This window comes from Neovison vison, chromosome 5 (genome assembly GCF_020171115.1).
Source record: "Neovison vison isolate M4711 chromosome 5, ASM_NN_V1, whole genome shotgun sequence".
NCBI lineage: Eukaryota > Metazoa > Chordata > Mammalia > Carnivora > Mustelidae > Neogale > Neogale vison.
Window position 1 is genome coordinate 3,425,106 of NC_058095.1, and position 17,815 is coordinate 3,442,920.

The window sequence follows — 17,815 nt, forward strand, 5'->3', positions numbered from 1 at the left end:
GCCCCGCGTTGGGTGCAGACGTGACGTGAATGAATACATATTTTTTAGGTAAAAAAATTTAAGAAGTTTGATCTCCTACGTCTGTATTTCCAAACAAAGCCCAGCCACACCCATCTCTGTCCAACCCGGGAAGCGCGCTCCTCAGCTACGAATGGGAACGTCGGACTAAGTGGGGAGGCGGGAAGTCAGGCCCGGCCGGGGCTGGGTGCCTGCGGCGACGCTGGCTGCTGACGCCCGTGCCCCTCTCTGGAGCCCTTCTCCCCAGGCCCTCGCATCCTTCGCGTGGTTTCTGTTGCCAAGAGACCCCCCCGGCCTGTGGACGGCTCGCCTCTGTTGAGTGTCCGAGCTGGGGTGCGGTGGGGGGTGGCATAGTGCCTCGAGAGATCATGGGAGTGTGGGGTGTGTCCACCTGACGCTTCGGGGACAGCGTCCGAACGCTGTGCATTTATAGCACAGGCTGCTAGAAAAACACCCAGGACGTACCGAGCCGTGCGTGGTTCCTCTCCCCGTGACCTTGGTTTACGACGGCAATTACAACAGCTCGGGGACGTTCAGCTACGTCTCTGGGCTGTTGCTGGGGGGACCGGCGATAAATGAACAGGCTTCCCGAGTCCCCGAGCATCCGCGGGAGTCGTGGGCAGGACGCGGCGCCCCGGCTGGGCTGGTCCCGGGTGCTGAGCCCGGGCCGCACCCGCCGTCTCTGCCCTGTCTTCCGGGACGCGGCGCCTTGTCCCAGCTGGTTCCGTCCCTCAGAAGGGGCTCCCCTGGCTGTCCCCAGGACGTAGTTCCCAAACCTACCCAAGAGGCGCGTCGTGAAAAGGTCTCGCGTGGGACGTAGACGCAAAGCGAGGGCGCCCGTCAAGGGGAGGAGGCCACAGCCCGTGGTAGTTACTCGGCATCTGACCTCGGACGACTGGAACCAAGACTTCCCGTCCACTCGCTTTGTGAGTTACAGACGCGATCTCTCGCCGCTGTCCAGTGTCGACTCACGGCGGGTTCTAAGCTTTATTTCTCTGCCCTCTCGACCCCTGAAAACACTTGAGGGAGAAAGTCGGGCACCGTAGGAACGTACCAGATGTGCGGAAAGTGTTGTTCTGAAGGGCAGGCGGTCAGCCTCTGACGTCGAGTTTTAATTCCATGTGTGTCCCTCGTGTTATAAAGTAGGAGTGTCCTTGAAAAGTCAGGAAAAATAAAAAATGTTGCTAGATAGAAGGACATCCCAAAACTCACATGGTGCTTGTGATTGAAAGGAGTAATTTAGGGGTGCCTGGGGGGCTCAGTTAAGCACCTGCCTTTGGCTCAGGTCATGATCTTTTGGGGTCCTGGGATCAAGCCCCGCATCGGGCTCCCTGCTCAGCGGGAAGCCTGCTTCTCCCTCTCCCTCTGCCCCTTCCCCTGCTCATGCTCTCTCCCAAAGGAATAAATAAAATCTTAAAAAAAAAAAGGAATAATTTATAAAACCTGGATACGCCCTTCTTCTCTTTTTCTTCCTGGTTTGTGAACTGATTTTTTTTTCAGGCATTAAATTAATTTCTTGGAGCAGGTAGAGCATAGCAAGAACATGTCTTGTCTTTCCGTCCACTCGGATCCACAGCTAGCGTGGTTTCCCTGCCGATCCTGGGTCTCCTTCACGTAACCAGATTTCATGTTTGGGATTTCTTTCTTTTCTTTTCTTTTTTTTTTTAAAGATTTTTATTTATGTATTTGACAGAGAGAGAGAGATCATAAGCAGGCAGAGAGGCAGGCAGAGAGAGAGAGGAGGAAGCAGGCTCCCCGCCAAGCAAAGAGCCCGATGCGGAACTCGATCCCAGGACCCTGAGATCATGACCTGAGCCGAAGGCACAGGCTTAACCCACTGAGCCACCCAGGCCCCCTCGCGTTTGGAATTTCTGACCAAGGAGAGGTTCTGAGCCCAGGCATGCTCCAGCTTCCCGTGTCTGTTTCTCTGAGTTTCTTTTTATGATTCTGAGCCAAGTGAAAACAGGTTTGCATTACATCCCCCCCACCGTCCCATGATCCCCTTCCGTTTCTACCCCACACGATGGGGAACCAAGAGTGAAGTGTACGTCTACATCCGCGGTAATAAAAATAGTTTGACACGTTGAGATCTCCCAGAATTTGACTTATACATAATTCCCAATGAAATGACTGTAACTGGTTTGGTTGCTACTGTGTGGTAAGAACCTTCCTGTGAGACCATTTGAAAATCTGGTTGGATTTGGATCGGAGGCCCTGAAACCCCAGTCTTCGTGCTTCAGATAAAGACCACGGTGATGGACGTGGAGTTTCCACTCATAGAGTCGGAGCTGGAAGCCATTGACGTCAAGCTGTCGCGTGCCGAAACCACGCTCTTCTGGAACAGCGAAGGTACCAAGGCCTCGTTCGTCTCACCCTGGGTTCAGCGCGGGCGAGGGGGGGGGCGGTGTCCAAGCGGCCCAGCCTCTGTCCTAGGACACCGGCAAGGGGCTAGGTGGTCCTCTTTGCCTCCAAAAGGGTTATGTTTAAGGCCAAAAGATGGGTCCCCCTGCTTGTCCTGTCCCAAAGAGACCATTTGCTGTCCCTTACAAAGGAATCAGGCCAAGACCTGCTGGGGACCTCCAAGGGTCACGAAGTTTCCACAGGGGGCTTGTGGGGCCTGGGGCTTCATGGTGGGTTCCCCCACAGGGGCAGCAGGTGGGCCAAGGGTAGGGATCAGGGAGGCAGAAAGAAGCGTGCCCGTGAGACAGAAGACGGCCTCCCTGACCTCCCCCGCCGCCTCTGGTGGGCATCTCCCCTCCCCACCCGGCTCTCCCAGCACCTGCCACTAGCCTGGTACCAGCTTCTCAGCCCTCTTTGGCCGTATCCTGCCTCCACCGTGTCAGTGAGAGAGTGGACGGTCCACCTGCCTGAAACCAGGGTCGGCCCGGACTTCCTGTGCAAAGAAGCCTGTGTTTTTTCTTGTCACTGCTGCCCGGGGGCACACTTCTTTCCAGCCACCGCGGCCCAAGACGGCACGACGAGTCACGTGTCTCCAGCACTCTGCTGGTGGCTGGAGGGGCAGGGGCACGTGGGACGCGAGGTCCCCCGGCGGAACGAACGACCCACCTATTTGGGGATGGGGAAGTTCTGCTCCCAGAGAGAAGCCGTGGCATTCCAGGAACTCTGGAGGCGCAGCGGACGTATTTCCAACAACCGTCTCAGAACGATGCGCCGTCAGCCGGCCCCAGAGAAGCTCTCCTTCTACTGAACTGTTCGTTTTGTAAGATACCTTTCCGTTTCTCTTTCAGGCGTGTTAGAATACATTCAAGAGATGCGAGAGATTCTCCATAACTTGCAGAACAGGATACAGAAAGCAAAGCAGAACATAGAAGGGATTTCTCAGGCCATGAAGGTGATTAAGCGGCAAGGCACGGAGCTGGACTGCGTTGGAGGCCCAGGAGAGGGTCCTGGGGAAAAGGGGCCACGCAGAGATGCTCACAGAAAGTGCCAAAGGCAGTAGGAACTTGCTGGTGGAGGCTCTGGGCCACACGATGATGTCAAGGTGGCCCCAAGGCTGGGAAGTCCGGGGCCTGCAGAATTCAGCTCTGATCTGTTCCGCTGAGCTCTGCAAGGGTGTCTGCGGGGTCCCCTCCACACCAGGCTAGCCCCGGGGACAAGGGGCAGGAAGGTGCTGGGAGACTCAGCCCCACTCAGTGAAGCTCTGAAGTGACTTTCACTGTAGCCCAATCCAGAAAACGGGGGGCAGGGGTTCCTTCACTAGCCTCCCCACGGTCTCCCCTCGAGGCCCTGATCTGCAGGGGCATCTACGAGCACAGCCCAAGGGAAAACTGGATCGCCCCCCATTAATGGACAATGTCTACTGTGCAACTGCGTCTCCCCTTTACAACAGTCGTGTTTAAGCTGTGTTTCTCCATCGAGGTGTCAAAATTAAATAATGCCTGTGCCCCACCAGCTACCGCCCACTGCAGATCCCCCAGGGGACATCAGGTCACACGGACGTCCCCACCTCCCTCTCCAGCCCGCCAGTCTCTGAGCTGGGAGATCTTCACGGGTCGGACTCGGGCAGTCACTGGGTTCGGATCTTCCTCCGTTTCATTGTCATCTGTGTGTCACTGTTGAAAATTTAAAAACAAACAAACAAAAGATCTAATTATCGGGTAATAGAGTAAAAACGAAAATCCTAATTACAGATGACAAGTGTACTTGCGGCAGAACTCCCAACTGGAGGAGGCCAGAGGCCCCCACTCCCCTCCCTTCCCTGCCCCCACAGCAGGTCAGGTGCCCCCACAAAAGGGGCGAGTCCCCCTGGGCCTGCTCTTGGGAGCTGTGGACGTGCTGCCCAGCTCTGACCGTCCACCCCTCGCCCCGGAAGCCGGCCCCGGGTTGGCTCCTCTGGGCCTGTTTGGGTGAAGCCTCCCAGGGGTCTCCTGGCCGCCCCACGCCCCTGACTGGTTTTGAGGCCAACAAGGTTCTCTGCTCAACGGTCCCTCCGGGGTCCCCAGGCGTCTCCGAGGGACAAGAACATTGGCACCAAGGAGCGTGTGGGGACACCACGAGACCACAGGCATAGTCCCCAGATGCTTTCGTCACGCCCACCTTTCCCCTGCAGGACTGGTCGGCCAACCCGCTGTTTGAGAGAAAGGACAACAAGAAGGAGGCCCTGCTGGACTTGGACGGAAGGGTGGTCAGCCTCAACAAGCGCTACGCGATGATCAAGGAGGCCGGCCTGAAGATCCAAGCCATGGTCGCGGTAAGGACTCGCCCAGAAGGGGCCTCAAGAGGCCGCCCACGTCGAGTAGAAGAGGGAGAGCCAGAAACGCCCTAAAAATGACTTTAGGGTCACGGACGCCCCCTGTCTCTAATCCGGGAGTCTCACTTTCAAGCAGCAACTGCCCTAAATGGACGCCCGTTAGCCAGCTTCCTCGTGCGATGGGTCTGCGCTCCTCTGCGCTAAGGGGTCAGCACCCCCCCCTCCCCGCACAAAATCGGCATAGACAAGTGACATCTTTGCGCAAGGTCAACACATCTCGTTTCCCTGAGCTGCACGGGGTGAGGGCGGGCGCTGGGTGCATCCCCACTGTCCTTCACGGCTCCCCCTCGGGAGTGTGGGCAGGGAGCAGAGCAGGTAAATGCATGAGGAACGTGAAACGCGCGTGTGCGGTGTAGACCAGGACGGTGCGATGGCCCCCGTGTCCGGTGCTGCCGAGAGCATAGGTCGTCCCTTTCCTGCAATAGCCTCGACAGCCGTGGGCGTCTGTCCCCGCTGGCATGAGCCGAGGGAGCCGGACGCTCGCCGGGCGCCCCGGAAGCCGTGGGCCTGGGTGTCTGTCAGCGGGGGTCGCGCGCCGTCCTCACTTGGCAGCCGTTGTTGTCCGGCTCGCGCGTTAGCTCATCTCTGAGGCGATGTGCCAGGCGGGGCTCTGGTCGGCCCGAGAAGGAGAAAGTTCTCCCTTGAGCTCCAGATATTTCCAGGGCAGTTTTCTGGGGGCTTCCCCGTGCCCGGGTGCAAATCATGGATAAGGATTTCGATGATGACCGTCACCCCAGAGAGCCCCCGGGTCCTGCTGGGGAGGGGGTCTGTCGCTGTTCACAGGGTCCAGCCTTTGCCAGGCAGGTGACTGCTCCAGCAGAGTGACGTGATTGGACCAAAAAATATTTTGTCTCGTTTTCAGATCCTCTTCCTTCCCCCTTTGGCACGGTGCCAGCAGGTCCCGTCAAATGAAAACGTTAAACGACAAACATAAGACTTGGAAGAATTAACCAATTAATTCTGTTAACTCTCTCGGGGGTGCCGGAAATAGGGCCTGGGCGAGATAAGTTCGGCTGGGGTAAGGGACAGGTTCGCGGCCCAGCAGTCCAGCGCGAGGACAGGAGAGGAGGCGGGGTGGGGAACAGGAGCCTAGAGAAGCAGAGGCCAGCAAGCCGCCAAGACAAGGCTTCGTTGTCATATTTGCCAGAGCTTCCTCTGCACATGACCGTCACTTGAACCCTTTCTTTCCACCTTCCACTGAAGTCATTTAAGCCTGTGTCTGCCTAAGGGGACAGACGGGGCCATATTCATCTTTGAATATGCCTGGCGCGTTCGAGAAGCAAAAGAGCAGCCGTGTGTCTGAAGCAGGTGGGCAGGGACAAGGGCAGCCCAGAGAGTCGCCGAGCAGGTTGGTTAAAGAGAGAGCGGGCGAACCCGTGCCCCGGCAGCCAACTGTGTGGTCCTGTTTGCAGGAAAATGCTGAACTGTTCAGAGCAGAGACGGCGGGCCAGTCCTGGAAGGACTACATCAACTATGTGGACACCATGGTCCTGGACGAGTTTGAGAATTTCATCCGCAAATCTCTGAATTACTTCATAGACAACATGGCCATGGATGTGAGTCATAAACACAATTCACGCATGGATTTGTGGCTATAAATAAGTCGTTACCCATGTAAGGTCTATCTTGGGTTCTGTGGTTGGCTGCTTCCTGACGAATGTCCAGGCTCGTTACAAACAAACAGACACTGGAGCCTGCAGAGGGTAGACTACGTGCTCTGGTTTTAAAACGGAACGTCCCGTACCCAGGACCCTCTCTAGTCCCCAGCGCTCGGACCCTCTGGTCACCTTCCACCGGCCGCAGCATCGGTCGGCTACAGAATACCCAAACGGTCCTGCCTGGTCGCCGGGTGAGGGGAAGCAGCCGCCACTGTCCCCGACTCAAGTGGGCTGGGCAGGGGGCACGCCCCGGTCATCGACATCAGCTGCTCACCTGCCCAACCCTCCGCAGGGCCCGCAGGGTCCGTGGGGTCCGAGAAAGTGCAAAACAGGTCGGCACAAAGGCTGTGCTGCTAATTTCATCCTGGCGTCCTCCGGCATCTTCCACGGGGCTGAGCCCTCTCCCTCTCCTGTATTTTTCAGTACAATAATTCCCAAATGATTTTGAATTCCGCCAGCAAGAGATCAAGGTCCCCGTACCAGGCGTAGGCACAGGAAGGGTGGTGGGACAGCGCGACGCCCTTGTGCTGACCGCGGAGGCTGGGCGAGTCACGCTGGAGCCCAGCACGTGTGTCTCGCAGGCCAGACCGGACACAGACCCCAAATCCTGTTGGTGAAAGGCACCGTCACTACCAGCCACAAGGCTCCCCCAGCAACCCACAACGGTGCAAAGGGTCCACAAGTCACAGTCAAAACCATCAGGACAGAAGGTCCTTCTCCCCAAATCCCAGGGAGTGCCCCTATTTGCAAGAGGGCAGGCAGCAGGAGCAGACCCCCGGGGGGAGGCTGTACAGCCTGGTCATCCGAGTTCGTGACAGCTGACTTTTTGCACCAGTTAGCAGTTCACCTGGACACCCGCAAACACCGTCCCTTGGTCAGAGAGAAGACCAGTGGGTTCTCGAGTCAACCGCCCATGGGCCCGCCTGGGACTGTGTTCGGAAAATTAGCAGCCGTGGAGTGGGTCTCATGGCCGCCTGTGGTCCTTGACCTGTACTCCCGGAATCCCTGGTGTGTTGGGCTAACCCCCCTGAGGTCGCCTGACCAGCGAGGCCGGCCCCTCCGCCTCACAGCCTCGCGAGGGGCCTCCGGGAACACAGCGGGCTGCGGTGCCCACCGGCTTTACGGATAGCATCCTCCTGGGCTTTGTCCTTTCTGGAGCACTGCGCGAGCCGGCCTGCCCCCGGCCAGATCCAGAGTCTTTTAGGAGCTCGACCAACGGGTGGCGACCCAATTTTGCCACGGAAATAAAAAATAAAAGAGAGACACTAAAAAGATCACAATGAAACGTGGGAAAAAAATGACTAATAATAATGAGTGCCCTCCTTCACGAAGAGAGGCGTCCGTTTCCCAAACCCTGGGGCGCAGACGGGCGCCGAGCGGGACCTGCGCTCCTCCCTGGCATGTCGTGTCACGGAGGTCGACGGGGGCCCGGCGTCCCGCAGGAAACAGCGGGAGACGACGCCGTCCTGCTTTGGTCGCTGAGCTTTGCGGCACCGTGACTGCCGCGTTCTCAGTTTCTGGGACGGTCTAGCGTGCGACCTGGCCGCACCCCGTCGTGTTTCACGCTCCCGGGGCTCTCCGTGGTGGCTTCGCTCAGCCCGAGATACACCTGGTTGGGATCCGCTGTCGACCACTCTGCGGCTCGCGGGGGTTCCTGTCACATGATAGAAACGCCGGTGCCTCCTAGTACTTGGCCCATGGAGACCCGAAACCCAGCCGTCGACCGGTTAGTTTATCTTTCGCGGCAGAATTCTTTCACTGTCAATTAGTTATGCAGCGAGGACACTCACACCGGGACTCCCCAGAACCACGGATGTGAGCCTTGTGCCTTCTGGAGCACGGCAAGGCCCGTCCTGCACAGCCGTGACCCCCCCGCCCCCGGTGCCTGGAAGGGAGCCGGCCACCTCTCCCTCGCCTCCGACGTTATGACTTACTTTGTCCTCACGATAACCCCAAGAGATGGGGACAGTTGGTGTCTCTGCTCTATAAAACAATCACCCTCATTTTGTGTATCTGGGGAAACTGGGAGGTCAAGCGTGTTGTCCAAGGCCACGGGGCTGGGAAGTAGCGGACGCAAGCTTGGCACCGAGGCCATGGGCTCTCCCCGGCACTTCTGCGGGTGCGCTGACCCCCTCCAGCCTGTGCTGGGCCCCCTGGCCATATGTGTGTTTTCCTCTGGTTCCCTCGAGGAGCCCCAGGAAAGCGTGCTCTCCCAGGTGACCCCAGCCTGCCTCTGTCGGCCCTGGGATGCCTTGAGAGAACATTAGGACCTTGGGAGTGTCTCCACTGGGCTCAAGGCCTTGACCCTGAGCGGGCCTGTTGCAGGAGAGCATGGCACCCCTGTTCGAGGTCCGCATGGAGCTGGATGAGGTCGGGCTGGTCTTTCATCCATCCCTGGAGATGGGCACAGACAACAGCCTCCTGACGCTGATCGAGAGCCTGGTCAACGACATCTACAACACGGCCAAGCTCATCCCCAGGCTGGCCAAGGGCCAAATGAGCTACAAGGTCAGTCTGGGCCCACAAGTCCCAGGCAGTGGCCTCCCCCGTCCCGCTGCCTGCCTCACCCTGGGGTGTCCCGTCACTCACAGTTTGAACCCCCATGGCTCTGAGTGTGGGAAGCAGCCCGGAGGTGTCTCTCGGGTCCCCAGGGGGACGAACTGCTTCCCTCCCCACTCTGAAAATCCCGTCCTCCTTCCTGGAGTGGCTTCTCCTCGGTCGGCCGGTTTGCACCCCCGTGTCCTGGTGTCTCCCTCGCTTCTGCAAGTCCAGCGCCGTGGGCCCCTCTGCACGCAGGCGTTTTGACGACCGTGTGCGTCTGGGTTCCGGCAACGCATTAAACCCCTTTAAGGAAAGCAGGTCTGTCTGGACACAGTCTGGACACTGTCTGGACACCAAAGCCACGGGAAATTTCGCTTCCCCGAGGGGAGGTCTGAGGGGGTGTGTGCGTCGGGGCAGTGTTTGTGTGTGAGTCAGATGAAAACTGGAAAAGCCTACGTGCCGCCAAACGGGGGAGCTGCTTCAACAGAAGCTGGTCCGTCCGGACAAAGGCCCCTGCGTGAGCCACCGGCACCTGCGGGGCCGGGAAGGTGCCGGCGGCCGGTCGCTGCTCAGCGAGTTGCGGGGCAGCGTTTAGGATCTGATTGCACTCGTTGAGCAAGACAACGATGTGTCTTCCTCTGGATACGCTCCAAACTGTTAGGGTGCTCAGTTCTGGAAATAGCGTGAAAGTAAGGAGGGAGAAGGGGGCAGACCCGGGGAGGCAAAGAGGCTTTCATGTCGAGTACGTCCGCGTTGCTTGACGTTTTTGATAACAAGAGGCGTGAATTACTTGCAGTGAACATTTCCAAGACGCGCCGTAGTGTCAGGGAAGAAGGTACCTGTGCGCTTGTGTGTGTGTGGGCGTGTGTGTGGGCGTGTGTGCGCGCGGGGAGGCGGGGGTCCGGAGGAAACAGCTCGCAGAGCAAGGACAGCGGCCCAGAGCCGCGGAGGGCACGTCGAGTCTGAAAGGGCGGGCAGGGTCTCCAGGCCGACGGCGTCAGGCAAAGCGGAGGTGCCCGGGCCAAGCGCTCCAGGGTCCAGAATAGAGTATGCACCGGAGGTCAGCTCAGGTGTGGACGTGGGACCCAGTGTGCTCCGGAGTCTGGCGGGGGACGCCCGTGTGGAGCTCCTGCTCCCCGCTGTGGGGCTCTGGGGGGGACCCACCTGCTCATGAAGACTCACGAGGAGCAGGACAGCGCAAGGCAGGGGTCCTGCCGATGGTGCAGCCGCCCAGTCTGCGTTCCCCGTGCGCGGGCCCCACTTGTGCCCCTGGAATCGTACTTTGCAGAGGTGGCAGAGTGGCCGTAGGGAGAGGTCAGCGCCATGGAGAGAAAAGTTAATGCTGTTCAGGGTTCCCACAGAAACGAGAGGCCTGGCCAGCGGCGCAGGGCTGCGCGGTCACAGCCCGTGCCGAGGTGGGAGTGAGGGGCAGGCCTGGGCCAGAGCCTTTCCAGAGGTTTCTGCAGGAAAAAGCAAGGCAGCTGGGGGAAACTGCTGAGCCAGTTGGCGTGAGTTAGTGGCTCTGGGCTCCGGGGGTCACCTGCAGTGGGCGGGTACTGACCCTGGGCTGCGCAGGGTAGGAGGAGTGTTGGACAAAGCAGGTGGGGGGTGTAGTTCTGGACTCGGGGCTGGTCGGTTTGCGTACGAAGGGTATGCTCCCTTCTGAGTCTTGGTCTCTCAGCATTGGCTAGTCCCCAGATAGGGCAGCGTCTCCCAGCCAGCGAGAGTTTTTGAGATGTCAAGGCATCTTGAGATACAGAAAATAAAAACCACAATTAATACACGCCGCCCCACCTCAAGAGTCTGCCGCTCCATGAGTCAATGAGTTGTCTCGTTGCTTAAACCAACTTGGGTTAGGTTTTCTGTTGCTCGAAACTCAAAAGATTCTGTCCCTAACAGGCCCCCCAGTTCCCCGCTCTAGCCATCCATGCGCGACTTCCTTTAGCTCCTCAGACATCTGCTTCCTCCCAGCACAGGGCCTTTGCATGTGCTTGGCCGCCACTCTTGCTCTTGGCCTAGCCATCCACCGGTTCTCGAAACAATGGTCACTTCCTCGGGGAACATTCCCTGATGTCCTCCCGCTGCACATTAAAGCAAGGCTCAGAGTCTGTAATTCTCTGAGCGGTGTCTGACCCCATGCGGGGACCACACCCCCAGGTGCCCAGCGCCCCCCCCTCGTGTGGCACACACAGCAGGTGCCACGTTACTCTTGCGTGAATGAATCGGGGCGTGCGAGCCGTCCTGGGGTCTGCTGGACAAGAGTACCTTTCACTAGTCTCTCAGGAGGACATGGCCCTGTTGGCAAATGGCTCTGTTTTCCATCTCGGGAGGTTAGCATCACCTCCACGGACAGAAAGACGCCCTTCCGGGCCGAGAGATCCCATCAAAGCCGTGACCTCCGGCCAAATGCACACCGGTCTGCTGCCCTCCTGCCCCCTTGCAGGCAGACCTGGAAGACATGACGGACCTCATAGAGATGAGGGAGGAGATGTCCAACCTGGTCATCGGCGCCATGAAGGAGGCCGAGGAGTACCAGGACTCCTTCGAGAGGTACGCCTACCTCTGGACGGACGACCCCCAGGAGTTCATGAAGAACTTCCTGATCTACGGGCGCGCAGTCACCCCGGAGGACTTGGACACCCAGGCGGAGGAGACCCTCTCCAAGATGCCACCCAGCCTCACCCAGTTCCAGCAGCAGGTGTGCGCCCGCGGCCTCACCCCTGCGATTCCCGCCCCCTCCCCAGGGGGCAGCGCTGCTCACTGGGCTTGCGTCAAACCTTGGGTGAAAGGTTTTTATTTTTTTAAGACTTATTTTAAAGATGTTATCTATTTATTTGAGAGAGAGAGGGAGGGAGGGGAAGAGAGGGCATGAGCATAGGGGAGAGGGGGGAAGCAGGCTCCCCACTGAGCAGGGAGCCCGACGTGGGGCTCCATCCCAGGACCCCGGGATCATGACCTGAGCCGAAGGCAGACGTGTCACTGACGGAGCCCCCCCAGGCACCCCAGGTGAACGGTTTTTTAAATGTGGGTTTTATTATTATTCTGGTTTGGTGTCTCCCAACGGAGCAGGTGACTGACATGGAAAAGTCTGTGACTCTCAGGTTCCAGAAGGAGGGGCACACCCCGCCCCGCAGGGCCACGGGGGAAGCACCAGGGTCCGCCTGAGGCAGAGGGACAGAGGGGAAGGCGGATCCGCAGCCTGTGTTGCGGTTTTCACGGGAAAGAACGGGCTTGGGATGGGTGCGTGGGAGTCCGGCCGGTGGACTCCTGGCTGTACCCCGGAGCGGGGTGTCGTCTGGTCCCTGGCCCGGGGGTGATTAGGACAGGGGACTATTGGCCCCAGCGGGTGGGGTGTGGGCTCTGGGTTGTTCGTATAGGCAAGATGGGCTCCCTGGGGAGTGGTCAGCTCTCGGGGCCGTCAGCCCTGGGAGGGGGCAGTGCCCTCAGGGTCTTTCCCTCCCAGGAGAGACAGAACAGAACCACAGTGACTACGCGCACCTCCGCTCTTCCCCAGGCACGGGGGGCAGAGAGACGCCCGTGAGCAGTAGGGACGCGCCCGCAGGGGAGATGGGCGGGTGGGGGTCGCTGGGGGCCCGAGAGCCCCAAGAGCGCATAGTGGCGCGGCGAGGGCTGTGGTTCCGTGACCACATTCACCCCCGAGCTCCCGGCTTGTTCTTCAGAAACCCGGCTGGCCTCGCCCGAGGCCGTTCCCTTCCGACGGGCCCGGGGGCTGTGGGGGACCCGGGGGGAGGCTGGGAGAAGGAGGAGGAGGAGAAGTGACCCGCGGGAAGGGCCGCCCGCCTCCCTGGGTGACCCGAGGGTGAGCCGCGGCCGCCTTCCCCAGATCGACTCCTACGAGAAGCTGTACGAGGAGGTGTCCAGGCGCGAGAACACCAGGGTGTTCAGCGGTTGGCTGCAGTGTGACTGCCGCCCCTTCAAGCAGGCCCTGCTGAACACCATCCGGCGCTGGGGCCTCATGTTCAAGCAGCACCTGACCGGCCACGTCATCAGCAGGTGGGCGCCCGTCCTGCCGCGTCCCCACCCTGACCGCGCCCGGGGACAGCCGGACAGACGCCTTCGTGGTGCTGGGGGCAGAGGGGGCGCTCCTGCCGGGCAGGCGTCGGGGGAAGGCCAGCGTCGAGCCGGCAGCCCCCCTCCCCCCGCTGCCGTCCGGCCGTCCGGGGTGGACCCGGTGGGCAGGCGCCGCCCGGCGGTGTGTGGGCGCCCTGGGCTTCGTGGGGCCCGACTCACGGAGCGCCTCTGTGTCGGGTGGCCGGGGGACCGGTGACTGTGCCATCATGGTGACGGTCGGGGCCCTGGGGGTCCAGGAGGCCGTGCAGGCAGGCTGAGCTCCGTCTGCGAGGCCCGTTGGAGCAGAGCCGGGGGCGCAGAGGTAGAGGTCAAGAGCGGGTGTCCTGAGGTGGACAGGAGCCCCCCTCACTCAGCGGGGCCCGCACTGCGTGACCGGGAGGCCCCCGCTGCTGACCCCCCCCACCCCCCGATAGGCCTCACCTGCCGCCCCATAGAGGGTGGCGCCCCTCACGGAGGCCTCTCGTTGCACAGCCTGGCTGACCTGGAAACCTTCATGAAAGTCGTCAGGACGGGCTTGACCAAGAGCCTCAAGGAGGGGGACTATGACGGTCTCGTGGAGGTGATGGGTCACCTGATGAAGGTCAAGGAGAGGCAGGCGGCCACCGACACCATGTTTGAGCCCCTGAAGCAAACCATTGAGCTGCTCAGGTCCTACGGGGAGGAGATCCCGGAGGAGACACACGTGAAGCTGCAGGTGGACGGGCCGGGGGGGGCGTCGTGCGGGGCTGGGGGGGGAGAGGGGGCGGGGTGGAACCAGCGCAGGGAAGCTGGGGGGAGCAGCCCCGTGCTGGGGCCTTGCAACTGGAGCACAGGCTGTTGTGACTGGGGACAAAGCCCCTCACGTGGGGCCAGCAGGATGGACCCCCTCCTCTGGGTTCAGGAATTCGGAATGTGGAGGCAGGAGAGGGCTCCGCGCAGAGGAAGGGATGGTGTGGTCTCCAGGGTGGGCCCGGGGGTTCCTCGTTGATTGTTGAATTAAAAATGACTTCCTATCCCACCCCTGCCCCCAAGGACAGGTCAGCCCTGGATGCAGGGCCCAGGGGACAGACAGCAGGGTCCGCGGAGGCCCTGTGGAGGTTAGGGACACGGCTGTGAGGCCGAGGGAGGGCCGGCTGTGGCGGGAGCTCCCTGACCCGGAAGGCCCGTGTGGCACGGGGCCGGCCAAGGCACAGTGGGAGGAGGAGGGCTCCAGGCTGCCCGGGACTGCACTTTGCAGCTAATTTGGAAATGGTCAGAGCAGTTTTGTGTGCCAGCTGGGCTGGAGCAGGAAGGACGAGGGGAAGGGTCCTGAAGCCATTGCCCAGCCCTCCCCTGGAGGGTCCCCCCATCCCTTTCTGCACTCCCTGTCCTGCTCTGGATCCGTGCCGAAACCCCGTGGCAGAGGGGATGGCAGAAGTGCAGGGCAGGGGTGCGGGAGCCGGGGGGCACTGCCCGGGTTCCTGCTACGGGGCCAGGGCCGCCCCTGCCACCCTGTCCACAGTCCAGTGGGGCCGGATGTGCAGCGCGTGCGGCCAGGCCTGGGGGCGACTGGTGTGAAACAGGCTTTGAGCTGTACCGCCGCCCACGGAATGTTAGCTCTTCGCACAGGCAAGGGAAACCCGTCTCTTTTCCTTGTGGGCGAAGATTTTGTGGGCTGGGATGCTCTTCAAAATATTTTGTGATCCGAAGTCCAATGTTTGTGCAAGTGTGGGGGACTTTGAAAGTGCCAAAACCCCTCAGATGGTTAAAGCTGTTCTGGCAAAGTTCTCGAAGCGGGGGACGGACTGGCCGTTGCACCTGCCGAAGGTGCGGCCTCGGGGGCGCCAGCAGAGGGAGGCGCACGGGACTCTCTAAGCCTCATCGGCAAGTCCCCGGGGGTGCAGGCGATCTCACGGTGGAGGGCGTTTAGGAGAGCAGGAACGGAAGGGGCCCCGGCCCTCGTGTGCGCAGGAGCTGCCAGAGCAGTGGACAAACACCAAGAAGCTGGCCGTCCAGGTGAAGCAGAACGTGGCGCCCCTGCAGGCCAACGAGGTCAACATCCTGAGGCGAAAGTGCCAGCAGTTCGAGGTAGAGACACCCGGGGCCGGGACGCCCTCTGTGAGGCCGGGCTGCCTCCGGGGACGGTCACCGGGGATGGTCACACGGGCGTTTCTCCCGCAGCGCAAGCAGCAGGAGTTCCGAGAGAAGTTCCGGCGAGAAGCCCCGTTCAGCTTCACCGACCCTGACCCCTACAAGTCCCTGAATAAGGTTCGTGGGTCAAGGGCCCCGGCGCCCTCCCAGCCTCTCTCCTCGAGCACCCATGTCCCACTGCGGGGGGCCTGGCCTCGGGGCCACGTGCTCACAGGTGTCCATGCACAGCCGGCGTCCGGCCCGTGTGGCCTCCCTGATGGGGCTGCTGCTCCAAGCCGCGGGAACATCCCCGAGCCCCGCAGTGCAGCCCAGGCGCTCAGCCCCCCTGTACCTCCTTCGTCCCCGGCTCCTTCTCACCTAGTGGCTCCCTGTCACCCGGCCTGGAACCCACCTCTTGTGGCTGCTGTCTTCCCCCCGCCCTCCCTCCCTCCTGGCCACCGTGTGCCACCCACGGCCGAGCCTCACCACGTCCCCTTCTGCTCCCGATGTTAAGTCCACAACCAGCATCCAATGTGCAAGAGGCATAGCGCTGGGCCTGGCAGTCCTCTGGGCGGAGGGCGCGGATTGGGGAGGGAGTGAGTATGCCCTGAAGGGTCCCCTGCACGTGCCCTCCCCCAGCCTCCGCTCTTCTCGCACAGCTTCAAGGCCGCCATTCCCGGAGATATCCCCATTCGTCAGGGTCATGTGCTCACGTCCCGATCCACGAGCCGGGCAGGGAGGCACACGGTCCCTCCCGGAGCCCCCAGGGCCGGGGCTGGGGTCCGCAGAGATCCAGTGTGACCTTGTTTAGGAATCGGGCCCGTGTGTGCAAAAGGCCTCTTGGAGCCACCGCACACACGGGGAGCCCTCCTTCACATCTGTATGCGCGTGCACTCACACGCGCATTTGCACACTCGACCCCCAACCCTCCCTCACCTGGTTTGGTGTGACCCTTGCGTCCCTCGTCTTATCTAGCGTGTCCTCGTTTTCCAAGCCGTCAAGCATTACCTCCCTCACGTTCACTAGGGTAAAACACGGCGTGAGAACAGAGCCGTCCTGAGCCTCTCTGGGGGAAAGCGGGCGTTCGCGCCTTAAAGTCACTTCTCCCGCCTGAGCTCCCCGTGCTGGGGCCCTGGCCAGGCAGCCAGAATCACGGGGCGTTGGAAGGCGGGAGGGGGTGGGCGCAGCTCTCGCCGGCCAGGTGCACCGCTCCCCCCCACCCCCGGTTGGTGTGTGGGGTCGGAACACAGTACACGGCCGGCGACCGGCAAGGACGCAGAAAAGGTCCCCCCGGGATGCATCAGAGGGCAAGAGGGAGGCCGGCGCCGAGCGTGAGCAGCGCCGCTTACCCCTCCCTCGCCCGCCCCCAGCAACAAAAGAGCATCGCGTCCATGGAGAGCACCATGGAGGCCCTGTGCAAGTCGGGGAGCCTGTTCGAGGTCCCTGTCCCAGACTACAAGCAGCTCAAAGCTTGTCACAAGGAGGTCCGCCTGCTGAAGGAGCTCTGGGACATGATCGTCATGGTGAGGGCAATGGCAGGTCCCTGCACGGGGGAGGGCAACGCCGCGGGGACCCAGGGCGGGGGTGGGCGGCGAGGGGAGGCACTGGGATGTGGGGGCGGCCCTGACGGCACCCGCTCTGGGAAAGGAGAGTAACGCAGGAGCACCTGTGCGCTTCCCGGCCTCTCCCTCCCGCTGCCCCGTTTCCAGAAAGATGTTAGCTCTTCCCTCTTATTCTCTCCACCGAACTGCAAGTCTCCGTCAAATCCTCCTCTCCCCGGAGAGCAGCCCTTCTGACTTTCCGCAGAACCAGACCTTCTCCGTGAGCGGCTCCGGGGAGCACCGCCCTCCCGGCCTCGTCCGGGGCTCCCCCCTCCCCCCCCCCCCCCCCCCCCCGCACAGGACAGGTGCAGGAGGGATATTCTGGGACAGAGTCGGTAAAGCCGGGGAGGGCGGGGGTGGGGACGGCCCGTCCCCGGGGAATGCAGCAGTCCGCACGGACTGGAGAAGGGCGCCCACGTCTCCCGGGGGCCAGCAGGAGGCATTTACAGCCAGAACAGGCAAAGGAAAACCTTTCAAGACAGGCTGCCCAGGACACTCTTAGGATAACAGGATACGGAAGAAGCTGAAACGTAAAAGAGCTGTCCAGTGACTCAGTGCCTGTGGGGGATTAAGGTTCCATGTCTTAGCATCTCCAGGCAGGCGTCCTGTAAACCGCCGGGGCCCCTCGTCTTTTTGCCACAAGCAGGCCGTCCAGCCCGGGCCCCCGGGGCCCCAAGCCCCTGCGCCGACAAACTCATCCCGTCCAGCCTGGCTCCACAGCCGTCTCCAGCCCACACCGAACTGAAGACCACAGGCCTCACGGCCTTCTGTCTCCCCTGCGGGTGGGGTCCTTCCCCGGGGAGACTCTGTGTCCCCCAGCTTCTAGTACACGGTCAAGCGTCAGAGTTAAGCTAGGTCACTGAGCTCACAGCCCCAAGAGGACCTCTCTGTCATTCGGAAGTACGTCTCTCTTCCCTGCAAAGGCCACACACGGGCTCCATTCAGCCCTCGGGGGCCCTCGTTCCGGGCTGTGTAGCTGCGTGCGTGTCCGTGGCGGCCAAGGGCCCCAGAGCTCCGTGTCGAGCCCTGGGAATTCAGCGCGCTCT

General features: G+C 61.2%; 1 protein-coding gene across 1 annotated transcript in view; it reads left to right on the top strand.

Annotated features, from left to right (window-relative positions):
* DNAH17 (dynein axonemal heavy chain 17) overlaps nucleotides 1–17,815 on the top strand; it is a 90,140-nt gene that overhangs the window by 15,538 nt on the left and 56,787 nt on the right. The window contains exons 14-24 of the mRNA XM_044247322.1: nucleotides 2,259–2,367; nucleotides 3,267–3,370; nucleotides 4,589–4,729; nucleotides 6,202–6,345; nucleotides 8,773–8,955; nucleotides 11,432–11,686; nucleotides 12,833–13,002; nucleotides 13,552–13,774; nucleotides 15,010–15,126; nucleotides 15,220–15,306; nucleotides 16,539–16,691. Coding sequence (XP_044103257.1) covers nucleotides 2,259–2,367; nucleotides 3,267–3,370; nucleotides 4,589–4,729; nucleotides 6,202–6,345; nucleotides 8,773–8,955; nucleotides 11,432–11,686; nucleotides 12,833–13,002; nucleotides 13,552–13,774; nucleotides 15,010–15,126; nucleotides 15,220–15,306; nucleotides 16,539–16,691 — 1,686 coding nt within the window. The remainder of the gene's footprint in view (nucleotides 1–2,258; nucleotides 2,368–3,266; nucleotides 3,371–4,588; nucleotides 4,730–6,201; nucleotides 6,346–8,772; nucleotides 8,956–11,431; nucleotides 11,687–12,832; nucleotides 13,003–13,551; nucleotides 13,775–15,009; nucleotides 15,127–15,219; nucleotides 15,307–16,538; nucleotides 16,692–17,815) is intronic.